This window comes from Acyrthosiphon pisum, chromosome A2, assembly GCF_005508785.2.
Source record: "Acyrthosiphon pisum isolate AL4f chromosome A2, pea_aphid_22Mar2018_4r6ur, whole genome shotgun sequence".
NCBI lineage: Eukaryota > Metazoa > Arthropoda > Insecta > Hemiptera > Aphididae > Acyrthosiphon > Acyrthosiphon pisum.
Genome location: NC_042495.1, coordinates 98853117 through 98870292, shown reverse-complemented (window position 1 = coordinate 98870292; position 17176 = coordinate 98853117). Strand labels below are relative to the sequence as shown.

Sequence of the window (17176 nt, the reverse complement as noted above, 5' to 3'; positions counted from 1 at the left end):
TAAAAAATAATTTATACATGTAATTAAATTTTTGTTATATTTTACTACCGTAAAAAGTAATATGTATAATAGGGTGATTTTGTTATTTGTATTTTTCTTGATGTTAAAAAAAGTCTTTGATTCTATACATCATAATATATAATTAAGAAAACTATATAATTATGAAATTCGTGATGTTCCTAATAATCTCATCAAATGTTTTTTAACAAACCGTAGTCAAAGAGCTAAAATAAATAATGTATTCAGCAACTATAACAATTTGAATTACGGAGTTCCACAAGGAAATGTGCAAGTACCTCTACTTTTTATTGTTTATATAAATGATCTTCTAGAATTAAAATGTGATGGTTTAATTCCGTGTTTTGCTGATGATACCACACTACTAATTAATGACCAAAATAAAGCAAAACTTGTTTCTAAAGCCACGCCAATTATGTCTGATGTGAATAAATGGTTTACTTCAAATTCTCTTTAAATAAATTATGAAAAACATGTTGTATTCCTTTCATAGTTTCAAAGGAAAAAAGCTTTCAAATTATTGATGATATTAAAATACATAATGTAAAATGTTCCAACGTGAAATCTCTAAATTATGATAGTTTTAATTGCAATTGTATTCATATTGAATCTGTTGACTAAATTAAATACCTTAGTGTTAATATTGACAAATAATTTATTGGGATACTCATATTGGTATAACTGTAAAAATATTAGAAGTCTTTTCTATAAATTCAAGTCTCTAAAAAATATTTTATTACCAATTATCATGCGTTTTTCAAGGCCTGGCATTAACGAGTAAAACAGTTTAAGTTAAGTTAAAAAGCTTATTTTATTTTAACTTTTTAACTTCAATATTTACTTTTGGCTTTTCATTAACTTAACTGTTAACAGACTAAACTTTTATTTTAATTAACGTGAAATCAACGAGTTAATTTTTCATCTTAAGGAGAAAGTTAAGTTAATTTGTTTTGTTTTGTTTTTAATTTAATTATATTTCACTATTTTAGTCTATTTCTTTTTCATGTCAAAAGATATGTAACGTAAATGTTTTAAGCTAAAAAGGTATATCATTCGAATATAACTTATATGGAAACACTGTACAAAGTATAAACAACAAAGTCTATAATTTAGTTTAAGGGTTAGAAAAAAAATTAAGTACACTAGTGATGTATAAACAAAATAACTTTTTTTTACTTAATAAAAAGTTAACAATAAGTTTTAATTAACTTTTAACTTAACTGAGTCAACCTATAAATAAATTAACTTTTAACTTTTAACTTTTTGTTATTGGTGCATATTAAATTAACTTAACTGAGTTAAAATAAAATCATTAACTTGCACAGCTTTCGTTTTTTGTGCACATGATGAATTTATTTTTAGTTTGCGATCTTCCCCAAAAAGAGCTTATAATAATATTCATCTTAAAAAACTATCCACAGTAAATTCACTACTAAGAATTGCAATCAAACTGTTATATTGTGCTAATACTGACATTGTATATAAAACTTATAGTTTATTCAAGCTTCAAAAACTGTATAGAATTTTTATGTAATCTATACTTCTATAATCATAAAGAATTTAATTTTAAACATAATTATTGTACTCGCCAAATTGAAAATAATACTTTTCGAATGTTTAAATCTAATAGTGAATTCGGTAATCGAAATCCTTATTATATCAGTTTATATTATTGTAGTATATTTAATGTAAATATTAACAGTTTTAATAACTTTAACTCACTTTTAAAAAAAATGTTAACTACAAAGTAACAATGTCACAAATCGATTAGTTATTAAAATTAGTTTTATATACTTTTCTATTTCAAGAATATCCTAAATAATTTGTTTTTGTTTTAATTTAAATTGTATATTACAATGTTATCTTTTTATTTTATTTTTATCTAAATTTATATTTGTAAACAGTGTTGATAAGTATAATTTATAAAATTAAGAAACATTTGAACTATTGTCTCCCCACAAGCTCAGGCTTTTAGAAACAACATTTTTCACATTCTAACCATTTTAGATTCTGAACGAAGTGATGAATGTATTGATTTTACAATGATGTGTGTTTTTTTTTTTTTTTTTTTTGTGTCTGACGACAACTTTTGGAGCAGTAAAAATGCTTCGATTTTCAAAAGTTGTACCTTTTCTGAAAGGAAAGTGAATCTAGTTGGTACTTTGGGGGGTCAAAAGTGAAAATTTCCCAATACTTTTCAAAAGCGGCAGGAAAAACCTTAAAAAAATAACGGAAAAACGCTAATTTTTACGCAAAACCAATTTTTGACAAAAACGAAAACTTAATTTTACTGTAACTCAAAAAATAATTATTGTAAGCACTTGAAATTTGCAACAGATGTTTATATTAGCGTTGTCTATACAGGGTTAAATTTTCAAAGTGTTTCGACTTTTTTTGAGCTATTTATAGACAAATGAAATTTTCAATTTTTCTAAGTATTTTTTTTTAAAATAACGATAAAAAATTTTTGGTTGGATAGAAAACTTTGAAAATTTAATACAAGGTTTCTTATAAGTTGTTCTCACAGTGATAAAAAAAAATCCAAAATCGTTAGTCACAATTTTTTTTTATAAGTGCTTAAAGTTTAAATTTATACGAAATATGTCAAAATTGCGAAAATTTGCAAGTAATTTTGTGGTTGAAAAATCGTAAAATTTTTTTCTTTTATAACTAAGCTTTTAAAATTTGGTACAAGGTTCTCCATAAGTTTTTCTTTAAATATCTGTAAAAAAAACTCAACCGGACTAAGACAAAAAATTTTTAGGAGTGTTTGAAATTTAAATTTTTACAAAACCGCATTAAATAACGGTTTAGCCTCAAACGATTTTTGATATTTGTTATTATTCAAAAAGTATGAGTCGTAGACACTTGAAAATTTTACCAGTTGTTTAAATTGACATTTTCTTTATATAGTTTTATTTTCAAAATATTTCACTAATTTTTAATCTATTTATAGGCAATTGAAATAATCGATTTTTTTTGATTTTTTTTTTATAAATGTTGATAAAAAAAAATTAGCTGGGACAAAATACTTGAAAATTTAATAGAAGGGTCCACATATGTTGTTCTAACTCCCATTCAAAAATTATAAAAATACATAGGCACAATTTTTTTTTATAAGCATTTAAAGTTCAAATTTTGACTAAATACGTAAAAATTACGGCAATGTTCAAATAATCTTAAACAGAAATTCATAAAAGTTTTTCTTTTTAATTCTAAGATTTGGAAATTTAATACAAGGCTCCTAACATATTTTTACAATAGCAGTTGCAAAATAAAAGGAATACATTGTCACAATTTTTATTTATAAGCATTTAAAGTTCAAATTTTGACAACATATTATGTAAAAATCACAAAAATTCGTAAATTATTTTATGCTAGAAATTCATAAAAAATTTTCCTTTTATATCTAAGATTTCAAAATTTAATATACAAGGCTCATAATATATTTTTACAATAGCAATTGAAAAATAAAAGAAATATATAGTCACGATTTTTTTTTTATAAGCATTTAAAGTTCAAATTTTGACTAAATACGTAAAAATTACGGCAATGTTCAAATTATCTTAGACAGAAATTCATAAAAGTTTTTCTTTTTAATTCTAAGATTTGGAAATTTAATACAAGGCTCCTAACATATTTTTACAATAGCAGTTGCAAAATAAAAGGAATACATTGTCACAATTTTTATTTATAAGCATTTAAAGTTCAAATTTATACGAAATATGTCAAAATTGCGAAAATTTGCAAGTAATTTAGTGGTTGAAAAATCGTAAAAATTTTTTCTTTTATAACTAAGTTTTTAAAATTTGGTACAAGGTTCTCCATAAGTTTTTCTTTAAAAATAATATATCCTAGACTGACAAATCATCTCCGTTCAGAATCGTTTTTCGTATACAATGATATAATATCATTGGATTCAAATTTAATTCCATCCATTACAGTAACCCACTTGTAACCTACTGTACAGCAGAGCGACATCCACGACTTACCCGCCTTTTTTTCATTGACTGGAGCCCCCTCCCGCCCCCTTAAGGTTTATTTTATGATATGGAATTTAAATATATTTAAAAACACAATAACAAACAAAATTAATGTTTAGATTGGTCAAATCTACATTAGTTTTGACTTTTGTCAAAACCGGCTGCAGTCCCCTTAACAAAAATAAATCTTTAAACAATTATTAAACATTAACAAATAACGTACAGTTAACTTTATAGTAAATACTAGGATGTAGATAATATACTGCACAACATTGATCATAAAAAAAATTATTTAAAAGATACCAGTATTCAATCACACCAACAAAGATAATGAGCACAATTTTGTTATCATTATGAGTTATATTTTTTTTTATAACAATTTAATATTATACATTTATCACACTTTTCACAGTATGTTGCTACAACCAATGATTGAAATCACCTGATATAATGTAATCAGGATTGTTATTGTTTAAAACTGTAAAATCCAAGTGAATATTGTGTTAAACTATTTTTTGTTTTAAACTGATTTTAAACCGTTTTAAATAATATACTGTTTAAAACTGAAACAATTAAAAAAAAATACAGGATTTTTTTCAATAATGAAAAAATACACCAACTGAATGTATTCGTTACTAATGTCCAATAATATATTAATCATTTTTATAGGATATTTTGATTTATTACATGTGTATATACTCTAAATTATATTATTTTTTTTATGTTTTAACAGATGCTGAAAACGAAGAGGATAAACGCGATGACTCAATGGAAGTCCAAAATGACAGCACATCATCTACATAATTAAAATTTTAAATGTTAAATTATCTTAGGCTAGCAAAGTTTCTGTTTTATAATTGAAATAATAATTATAATTTACTCACACAATTCCATATTTTATGTTGCCTCAAACATTGTGTAATTTTGAAAATATAATGTTTTTTTAGTATTTTCTTATTTGATTGTTTTTTTTATATATTTTAGTTTTTTCATAAACATAATTTATAAAAGATAAATTTACAAGTTATGTGGAAGAAATTATTAAAAATTGATTCACTAGTTTAATGGCCAATTTGAATTCATTTAAAATATCATTAGAAAAATGGTTGACTGTGATTATAAATGGTAAATAAGTTTGAATGGTTCTTATTAATAGACTTTATTGGTGGTCATATTTTCCATACAATAAAGAAATAATGTATACATTAATAGAGTATAAATTAAAATGATTCTTTTATGTATTAGTGAGGATTTAATTCATGGATAATTTGTTCAGATAAACATAGGACTATAGCATAGTTATTTCTCCGTAATTTCAAAAAAAATCATCATTCACTCGTTAAATTTTGAACAAAAATGTATCTTTATACCATGAAATTATATGAAACTGTTAATTTTCAGTTTTTTATAATATTAATTCAACATTCCGTGGCTACCATATTAATAATAAGTAATAACAATATACCTAACTATAATATAAAATATCCTCACTGTCAAACCATCATAATCGTTTTTCGTATACAATAATATTATATCATAGAATTCAAATTTAATTCGATCCATTATACAGTGACCTACTTGTAACCTGCTGTACAGCAGAGCGATATCCTACTTACCCGCTTTTTTTAAAATTATTATCGATAAAAAAATGTTTGCTCATTCAAAATTTGAAAATTTAATACAGTTTCTCATAAGATTTTTTTAATGGAAATAAAAAAAAGTTTCTCATAAGATTTTTTTAATGGAAATAAAAAAAAAGTTAAGCATAAATCGAAAAATTTTTTTATAAGCGTCTAAAGGACAAAACTCATAAAAATTTAAAAAAAATGAATAAATTATTTTGAGTTAGAAATTCATAAAAACCTTTCTATTTACACCTAAGATTTTAAGTCAATAAAAAATTTCTCAAAAGTTTTTCTACCTTAACCTTAAAAAAAATTTACCAAATAGTCAAAATTAATTTTTAATGAGCATTCGAATTTTGTTGACATTAAATATTCAAATGTAAATTAATGAATTCTCATTGAACGATTTTCTTATTTAGAATGTAATTAAAAAACAAATTACCGTAGATGCTTAAAATGTTCACAGAAAAATGTTTTATTTTCTATATAGGTACACGATATCTAACATTTTTTAAATAGTTTCATTTGTTTTGAGCTATTTATAGATACATACTTTTACAGCAGGCCCGCATTTGGGTGGGGGGCAAGTGTACCCTGTTGCCCGGGGTGGCAAATTTATGTTGACATATTATTGTGTATTAATTGTATCAAAAAATAAATGAATTAATAGTATATATTTTTATTTTTACTAAAACCTTCTATTAAAAGCAAATATTACAGCTAAAAACGTATATTGTTTTCATCCATTAGTCGGAAAATAATATTAATAATTACAAAAAATATTTAAGGTAAACTATAAACTAAGAAAGGTTATTTGCAAATAACAAGTAGGTAATGCAGATTTTGAAGAAATTAATAATTTTATATAATATATATTATATAAAATCACTTTATTTTAAAATCTCCAATCTATAAAAAAGTTATAACTTATTATAAATGTACCTAGATTATATTATAAATTATTATTAAAGGCTGTTGAAAACGGATCGTTTTTTCGTAGTATTTACGTGCATTTAGAGTTTAGACCAATAAGCGGGAAAAAATTAACCCAGTACCAAAAGTCAAATTTTAATGTTGAAAACCCATTTGAATTCCTTATTCTCTTTTCTTGGTAGTGTATTTAATAGATTTTTGTTTTTCGATTTTTTCAATAAGAAAAAAAAATTGAACGCTTATAAATAAATCATTGTAATAATTGTTGTTTTACTTTTTTTTACAAAAACAATAATATTATGTTTATTTAACATTGGTTTTCCTAGAGATTTAAGAGATAATTAATAGATGAAAATATTACATATTGCAACGAATGCAGTTTAGGGATAGCTCCAAAGAATTTTTTCTTTAAAATGTGTGTTTTGCATGCTAAATATGATGATACTTTAAAAAAGTCGGTAAAATTTTCTCTGTGAGTTATGGTTAAAAAACTTTAAAACTACAAAATCTTGTTATTTAGTTAAAAATACCAAAAGTAACATTTTTGATTTTTTTTTTTTTTGTAAATGTAAGTTTTTCTCCTTAACATTTTGGTGGAATCAGATATTTCAGAATTTAATTATTGTACTTACTTTATATTGTATTGTTAATAAAGTAATTTAAAAAAAAAAAACCCCGACGAGTGGAAATTCGCAAACTCGCGGACTAGTGTATAACTTTGAAACTAAGTCCGACCGACAAATTCTGCTTGAATCACTGCTTGTTCTTAACTCATTGAAATATAAAAGTTTCCAAAACAAATCTAACCGCATTTATGCCTCAAAAAAATAGTTATACTTTACATTTTAAGAAATACCTTTTTTTAGGGGGTGGCAAAATGTGTTGCCCCGGTGCGCAAAATGTTCAAATACGGCCCTGTTGTACATTTGTGCCTATTTTAATTTTACAATTCTTTTTGGTTTTTTTTCCTATAAACATAAATTTAAATGTTTATATTTATATCTAAGATACGACGATTTAATACAAGATTTCTCAGATTCCCAAGCTTTTATAGCAGCAGTGGAAAAATATTAAAGATACATAAGCACAATTGACAACATTTATCATTTATCATAAAAATTTACAAATTATTTAGTACCTACCTAGGTATAAGGTAGTTAAAACTGTCAAATTTTGATTTGATGAGTCATAATTTTCAAGAAAATTATATGATGAATAATTTACAGTAAAAAAAGGGAAATTATTATTATATGACAAAGAAAAGTTTGAATCACAGAACACTCCTTAAGTAGTAGGTGTAAAAAATCTCAATACTGAAAATATATAATCTTTAGGTCAGTTTAAAATTTCCAAAAATCAGATTTTGAATCACTATACTTAGGTACTGAAGATAAAAGGCTATTGGCTTAAAGGCTACGGGCTATGCTAGGTGCCTAGGTGTATTACCTGCGTACCTATAGTTTACACTGTATTACATAATATATTATATTGATAGGTATTTTATTCTTTGGCATAAGTATTATAAATAATACTAAAATAAATTTGAAAATTGTTTCATATACGTCGGATTGTCTATTATTAGGTACCTAGATATATGGCTAAACCTATACCCAAGACATAATATTATATAATATATTTCATACGTGTTGCAATGGTTTTAAGTACGATTTTCGTCTCCTCGAACCTCTGCACACAATGTGCTCCGTTGCACAACAGCGATATGCAGACAAACCATTGAATTGAACGTGTGTGCTACCCCTCTATCACCCCCCTACCATGGTCAATATAGCTGCTTAATATTAATATTATAATAAAATATTCGATTTGAAAGGAAGTAAGAAACAATCGAAAAATTCGGTTGTTTTTTTTAAGACAAAGGGACACGCAAAACCGGCTAGTCCGCAGAATAATAATAAGAAAAATCATATAATATAATAATATGTCCTTTGTATTGACTGAAACGAACTCGTTTGGAGAAGAGGAATTCGACGAAATCTAATCTACATTTCAATCAGAGGTCACCGCCCACTGGGAAGAAATATTTAGTGTAAACTTTAAAAGGAAACACACTGTACAGTTTACCTATGCATCGGTGGTCTGCAGCGTTGAGGTGAGCGTACAACTATTGTAAGAAATAATATTGTTGTCAATTCTATAGGTATAAATACAACCATCAAAACACATATGTTCTAATGTTAGCTATGAAAAGAAAAACTTTTATGAATTTCCAAATGAAAAATAATTTCCTAAATTTGAAAAATTATCTCATGGTTATAATTTATAAATAGCTCATAGAGAGTCAAAATTGTTTGAAAATTTTACCATGCATGGAAAATGCTAGTAAAAATATTTGGTGAGCATTTTAAGAGTCTACGGTTATTCGATTTGGAAATACAACAAAATATCAAAAATCGAATAATGTTAATTCGATCATTTATTAATATTTTTGAGCTTATAAAACTTAGTTTATGGAACCTAGCATTACTAAGTGAAAAAGTTTTTATTGATAGTAAAATAAAAAAAAACATTACAAAATTCAAAAAAATTTTTTACGCTATAACTAACTCAAAAATAGTCAAAATATTTCGAAAATTTTACCAGTTATGGAAAATTTTAATATTAATATCTGGTGCAAATTTCAAGGGTCTACGAAGTAGATACGAATTCTGATAAGAAAGTGAATCTATAGTTGAAACTTTTTGGAGTCCAAAAACTTCCAATACCTAGTTACTTTAATAACAATTGGAAAAATAAGACAAGGAAGGAGAAAAGTAAGTAACTGATGTGCTGACTGGTGACTGCTGTACAGTAGGTGTCGAGTGTACCTCGTCATTGTGTAAGTCATTGTAATGTGTGTGTGTTAAAATAATATTTTTCATAAAATATACTTAGTGATATAGGCTGACAGACCATCATGGTTTTTCCTACTCCGAATGACTAACTGTGGGGGGTAGAGACTAAAAGGTTTTAACCTGAAACTAAAACTTAGCTGAGATTATGATTTTTGCGTTTTTAACCATAGCACAAGCCCAGAGACTTAATGATACCTAGTAAATATTGGTCCATTATACCTATTCATTTAACCATATAGGTATTAAGTGCGTATACCTATAGTACCGACTATAATTAACTACCGTAGTTCAAAATTCAATTTTCAGTATATATTTCAAAATTCTAAGAAAAATTGTTCTCTTTTGAAATGTCAAATGTGAAATATAATGTATGCTGTATTGCCGTCATTAAAAACAAGTTAAAATTTATAACGATAAAAAAAAAAGCGGAGAGTTTAATTCAAGTCTATTGAAGGTGTTTACCTTCAATAGAATCGCCACTTGCAGTACCTATACCTAATATGTATAGAATATTATTAATATATGGATGTGCGTTCAATTCACCCTGCGGGACCGCTCGGCGAAATATTTTATGCTAAAACGCGGTCGCGAACGTCGAGTACCTATGCCTACGTTATAGTGATCATACGCATAATAATAATATAATATTATTGTTTAGGACGGCGGCTGTAGCAGCTGGTCAATACGCGGATCGCTCGGGCCGGGTCATCGCGGTCGCCGAAAGGGTGTAAACACAAAACAGACGTACTCGGGTACCTATGTATGGGCAGTGTGCGGAGAGACTATGCGGATGTGGCCTATAATAGGTAACTCGGGTAATACAATGCACAATTGTTCGGGTATTATATACAACGTGCGCCGAAAAGAAACGGAAAGAATACCCATAACGCGATTAGCCGCCGTTTATGGCCCGCCGAAGCAACACAAAATGCAAACAGCTGACCAGATGTTTGTCGGAATCCGCTTTTAATTATTATTATGCAGATATTCAACCCTCGAGATTCGTCCGTCCGTTATGATATTATAATATTATGTATTAGTGTATTACCAAATATATTGTACCTACCGTCATAATAATAATATAATGTGCGTATTATTATCAACGTAAATGCCCGCAAGCGAACGGACAACGGGCCCGCGCGTTATATAATATAGTATTATAGGTAATATTATTATTGTAATTATTACCATCATTATATTATTATGTCCTGATGATTTTTAATCATAATAATACAATGAATATTGTTCGTTATCGCGTAGAAAAATCTTAATTACCCCACACATAAACATAATGTTGTGCTACTATAATATACTGTATAAGTACCTATATATACTACATATTATACCTGCCTATATATAATAATAAGGGACGATTCGCTTGAAGTACAACACTGAACGGCTGAACTATCGAGTATCGGAGTATCGTTACAGTATAATATCCACACAGCAAAATTATGTTTTTAATACAAATTAAAATATTCCATTTAGACTGTTACAATTTCATTTTAAAATATTGTCAAAACATTTATAAATATTTTTTGGCAGACGATTAAACTTCTTCACAATATTGTCGCTATATATTTTCACAAAATCGCCACTAATAGAACACCGACTTGACAAATCAGGACCGTAATTTCATGACTTACCGTGGAATGCGGATTATACTGTTGAAAAAATATAATCTGCATTCCACGCAAAATAAATCAGCGCCACTCGCTTCGCTTTCAAAATTTATTGAGATTTGAAAACTATTATCATTTAATCAACAAAACGAAATGAAAGTAATATTTTTTTAATGTATTTTTCCTCATCTGTGACTACTATATTCGGCGGTGAATACAACCAGGCCCGGATTAAAACTATCGTAGGCCCTAGGCAGTAGGCACAGTACATTTAGACATTAAGTGCACACACGTTAATATGGCCCTGTAATGTCCAGTGTTTAAATAGTTAAGAAATCTTCTGTTTGGGAGAGGAAGCGTCAAATCTTAGTGTTAATTCTTTAAAAACAAAAATATTTACAGCATAAAAATCAAATCTAAACTTTTATTACTTTTTATATGATAACAATTTTAACAGAACTTAAAAACAATTTTTTTTTTTTTATTATTTTTATCCCGCGGCAACTTAGGCCATTGGGAGAGGGGAGGTACTGTGAGTTTTTAGAACGGTAGGTGAGTGTTACACGTGGGTGTATTTTGGCAGAATTTCGAATGGGGCACCCGTAAGTTTCTGCCATGCCCCGGAGTGGGGGATGGTGGCACTTGTTCTCCGGACACCGTGACTTGCCCGGAGAAAAATGCCACCCAGTGGCCGAGAATCGAAACCGCGACCGGCAGCACCGCAGCCGACGTGTTAGACCGCTCGGCCACCTCGTCCCCCTAGCTAAAAACAATTAATCTTACTCCAAATATTATATACAGATATATAATATTATATTATATTGTCAAAAACCATAAAAAACAACTTATTTTATACCATTTTGCATATTTCTTTGATAAGTTTAATACAAAAGATATAATTGTAATAAAAAATAACAGTATATATATTTTTTTTATTAATTAACCCGTGACAACTTAGGCCATTGGATGGTTTTTAACTGTGCGGGAGAATACTGTAGGTTTTTGTAAACACGTTTGTTTTAGTTTGGCAGAATTTTCATGTGGGCGCCCGTAAGTATGGGCCATGTCCGGGTGGGGGATGGCGGCCTCTCTCTCCAGACACCGTGACTGCCCGAAGAGAAGTGCCGCCCGAGACCGAGATTAGAACCGATGACGGTGCGCGTCGAAACCGACGACTTAGTCCGCTCGGCCACTTTGTCAATAACATAAAATGTTCGAATTTATAATTTATCTCTAGCACTCATTTAATCTGCAGCATCAATTGCTTTGCCATAATTTACAGAGACTATAGTGAGTACCATGCAGTCATACGCGGTGCGACCGACCTGCAGTCGATAATAAACTATTGTTTCTATTACGTAAACGACATATTATTTCCTAAAAATATACTATAAACAGTAATCGGGGTATCATTCTTAAAAACATGATATTTTACTTGTTGTGCTAACGTGTACAATCATACGGATTAATTTATAATAATAATAATAAAAAAGCATATAAATATTACAAAAAAATCGTAGTCACACATTTTACTTTCGTAGGCCCTAGGCACAGTGCCTATAGTGCCTATGCGCTAATACGGCCCTGAATACAACGATCTAAAAGTGATTTGCTCGGGAAAATATCAATAATACGCCTTATCATTATATTCTAGACAGCATTAACTTTTGCTGATATAAAATGAAAACTTTAGCTGTTTATTATTTCCCCGGGCGTTACAATTTTAAAAAGACCAAAATATTTGTAAACAAGAGAATTTTTTTTAAAAAAAGGAGTTGTTAGTGTTTTTGTTATTGTACAATTATATAGACCATACGTTACTCAAGACATCAATAATATGTAGAAACGTTCTAAGTAGGCACATCATGATCGTACACGCACAAGTATAATGAAGTATATAATATTATAATTAAGTACATATTAAAATTAGGAAATGTCGACTTTACCTTCTAAAAAGTATTATTAAAAAAATAAGCATGCGCAAATAATGCATTATACTCGCTGCCCCGCGAGTCATTACATAATCGCGTATGCGTATATGTATAGAAAACAAATAATAATGAATAATATATAAATATATTGTGCAATTTAACGACAACTCGACGAACACGAGCGGATTTAACGAACAGATTTAATGCGCATAATACATGGCAATCGAACAATATACACCGCGCACAGAACGTAAAACGGGAGAAAAGCGAGAGACTTAAACACCGGTGCGCAAACACACGCACTAAATGTATACAGCCATATAGGTAAGTTCGAGCCATTATTTTTTTTTTTTTTTTTATAAATATTCATCGGCTTCTCCCGCGGGGAGACCAAAATAAAATATTAACGCCTCTTATATTATATATTTTATTTTGTACACATTATCCGTCATCACCAGCACCAGTGAGTCGGGATTTGGTCATCTGCCACGGCCGTAGATGACGCGCTGGTGCACCCTTCGCCGCTACCCCTGCCGCGGTGGTGGCGTCCCGCGGAGCCGTTAAAACAAAGCGATCATTGTTTCCGGACAAGTGAACCGGTTGCCGCGACCAGGTGGACGGCGACCAAGACGCGCGCATTATAATATATTATATTGTAACCATATACGTGGTACATAGTACCTATATTGTTTTATAACCCATTCGCGCGTACCTATATGTGTATATAATTTTTAAACGCCGCGGAGACGTAATATTTTTTTTTTTTTTTCATTAAAACATTTCCCTCCGCGTAATGTTTTATATACATGCGCGCGTCAAGCACAAAAACAAAAGGAATAATAATATTATAACAATGTGATGGATGGATGGATGGAAGGAGAGTGTAAAAAAAATCGTTTTCGCCGCGGACCCGCGCACAACAATATAATAATATGAGACACACGTATTCTGTGTAGGGGCCACATGCTAATGTGTGCATATTATTCGTGAAATTATAAATAACGCTCCGGCGGTGTGTGCAGGTACGATGCAGAATGTATCCGATCCGGACCGGAGCGTAAAACAATGGGTGACCGGTTTGTGAAAAGAGTCCGCGACATCTTTTGTCTTAGGGTGGTGGCGGTACGACATATGCTGCAGCCAGCTAGCAACCCTTTTGGCGGCGGCGTTCAAACGGGGAACGAAATGAAAAAAATGTGTTCTTCCCGCGGAGGCCGTGAGAAATTCACGTGTATAGTCTACAATATAATAATAATAATAGTAATGTTATAGGTTGAGTAGGTATATATAGGGATTTCCAACCGGTTTCCTTCGTCGGAACTGTGCATGCTTATAATATTATTAGAGACTCGTTTTGGGTGAATTTAATCAGTACCCGCTGCAACCTAACCCGCTCAATGTGGGTCGATTACATATTACAAGTTCCTGCTTTACACGAGGCGACTATACTTGTTACGATTTTAGTAAAAGCGGGGCGGTGGTAAACTCACCCGGGTCAATCTATGTTCACCTGAAGGAAATGTGTAAACTCTCCCTGGTAAACTTTATGTTTACCTGAACGAAATGTGTAAACTTTCCCGGGTCAATATTATGTTTACTTGAAGGAAATATGTAAACTCTCCCGAGTTGTTTTAAATGTTATTGCTACTCTATAAATTGTCTTAACATCAGAGATTGTGAATGTCATATAAAATTTGTCTACCAATTGTATTACTGTTAACCTGTATATTCTATTTAAATATTAATTATTTATGCCTTAAGTTTTTTGAAATCAGTGTGTTCCAATTACCATAGAAAGTAGTATTTTGACTATAATATATTATAGCTCACAGCAACAATGATTCTTATTATTAACAGAATTATTTTAGTGTTACCAACTCTGTTATACGAATAATTTCCCATGCTCCTCTAGCTTATAGTAGTACTAAAGTAGACCCGGGAGAGTTTACATGTTCCCGTCAGGTAGTATTGGACTAAACCCGGGAGAGTTTACATGCCATTAAAACCGGGAGAGTTTACAATCGCCCTAACAGCGAGTAAAGTCTCCGTCTGACAACGTATATTCGCTGTGAACAACACAAATTGTTTAAAACTTTGAATAGTTGCAGCTAGTAGACTAATTGATCATGTTCGTCGTATAAGTCGCATCATCTGACAATTTAATTGGCAGTCGTTAATAACTATCACCTACTTAGTTATCGTTATTATTTATCAGTAGGTATTAACTTTACTTATATTATTATCAGTCGTAGTTTATTTCATTGTGTACACTTTTGTTTATTTGCCATCAACATAATTTGTCATAGGTGCCTTAAAATATAGAATATATTGATTCCACCGACTCATATTGATTCCGTTGGCTATTGATTTCGCCAGATACTGTACATATCAAGTCTATAATATCTATTGGCTGTTGATTCCATCAAACATTACATTTTATTAAAAATACAAACAAAATATATAAGACTTGCTGTCAAATATTAAGTACCTATTAATATAGATATATTATATATAAAAAATGCATAAACTACAGTTCCCGGCAGTGTCAATACTATTAATCAGTGAACCGACAAAGACCCTTAAAATGGTAATCTGGTCATCACATAACATAATTTAAGAACAATTAAGTATGCACGCAGACATGAAGCAAACAAAGTTGAAAAGTCAATTGTAAGTGGCGCTGGAACTGAAGATCTCAATAAACCCAAGCTAAAATGGTTTGATAAAGCTGATTCTTTTTTAAGGAACCTCATGACTGGTCGAAAATCCACCGCAAATTTTGTAAGTACCTACCTTATATTTTGTAAGTTAAAAATAAAACAATTGTAAATTATATAATTATAATGATAATAATATAATTTTATTGTAAGTGAATTTACTATAGCTACTCACACACTAATTTAATATTCTAATCGCTTACAATCCAAATATTAGCTGAATGTATATTATGCATAGCATTGCTTACTCGCCTGTTATTATATCCTCTGGCAAGTGAAACTGTTTTGTGTAATCGATTTGTCTTACTATAATATATCAGACTAGTTGCTACACGGTCATTCACAAACGACTTTGTTCGATGACAAACAGCTCAGGGGCGGATAGCACACATTACTTTTATTATTATTTAAACCTGTACATACTTAAATATTCTCAATTAATTATTCCCTAATAAATTGCGTACATATAACTATTATTATTATTACCTATTAATTTATCCGCCGCCGTAAATTATATTAATTGCTTAAGAGATTATTACTTCGCTATTGTTAGTTTCACTATTTTGAACGGATACTCTCTATAGATGTTGTATCAGTGGTTATATAATATACGATTTATACAATAAGTATCCATAATATGAGTAACAATATGTTATACCTGATACTTATAATCATTAATTATTACCTATATGATTTAAGCTTAAAATCTGAAAATCTGAAACCATTTAAATTGTATAATATTAGTCTTAATAATAAATTATTGTATGTGTATAATGTAGATATTGTATTATTATACAGTAAGTCCTATATGGGAATTATGTTGAGGCCAATATCGAAAGAAACAAATTATTCGTATACATTATAAATGACATGCTACTATATTGTTTTCCCCTGCAAAGAAAATCTAGGAATTATAGATATCTTTTTGGATACCGCTATAGCGCAGTCGAAAAATATCCAGTTGCCTACATTTTGTTAGGAATTTAATAAAATTTTTTTTTAACATGAAATGTTTTTGGGCTGGTCACAGATATTTTATTTTTCTATTTTGAAAAAATATACGTTTTCGTTGTAATTGTTACTTATTTTACCCTCTATCTATGTCGACCTCCTCCAGTACATATAAACAACAAACCTATATAGGTACCTAATTTTCGACAAACGTCAAACATGGGCTAGGTAAATACATTCACACAACAAAATTAAAATTAAACAAACGACTCTTCCTTCTCAGACCCATCCACGGTAAGTCCTCAAAACTATTTCTGAAAACCAAAATGCCCATCATGTACAAACTTCTTCTAATAGGTTGTAAGGTATACAGCTCTGGGGCACTTCCCGACTGCCGAATAATCGAATACACAAAAAATGCAAGTTTCCCAATAAAATATTTCATATTTATATTGTCAGTTATAACCATACGCCCAACACAAATAATAAATACGATATTATCATATAATTAAAATAATCACTGATTACTAGTCATTTATATTAT

The 17176-nt window shown here is 29.3% G+C and overlaps 1 protein-coding gene across 1 annotated transcript in view; it reads left to right on the top strand.

Moving 5' to 3' along the window:
• Positions 1 to 4958, top strand: part of LOC100167982 (ruvB-like 2) — a 9702-nt gene extending 4744 nt beyond the window's left edge. The window contains exon 11 of the mRNA XM_001948915.5: positions 4735 to 4958. Coding sequence (XP_001948950.1) covers positions 4735 to 4805 — 71 coding nt within the window. The 3' untranslated portion in view covers positions 4806 to 4958. The remainder of the gene's footprint in view (positions 1 to 4734) is intronic.
• Positions 4959 to 17176: the final 12218 nt, after the last annotated feature.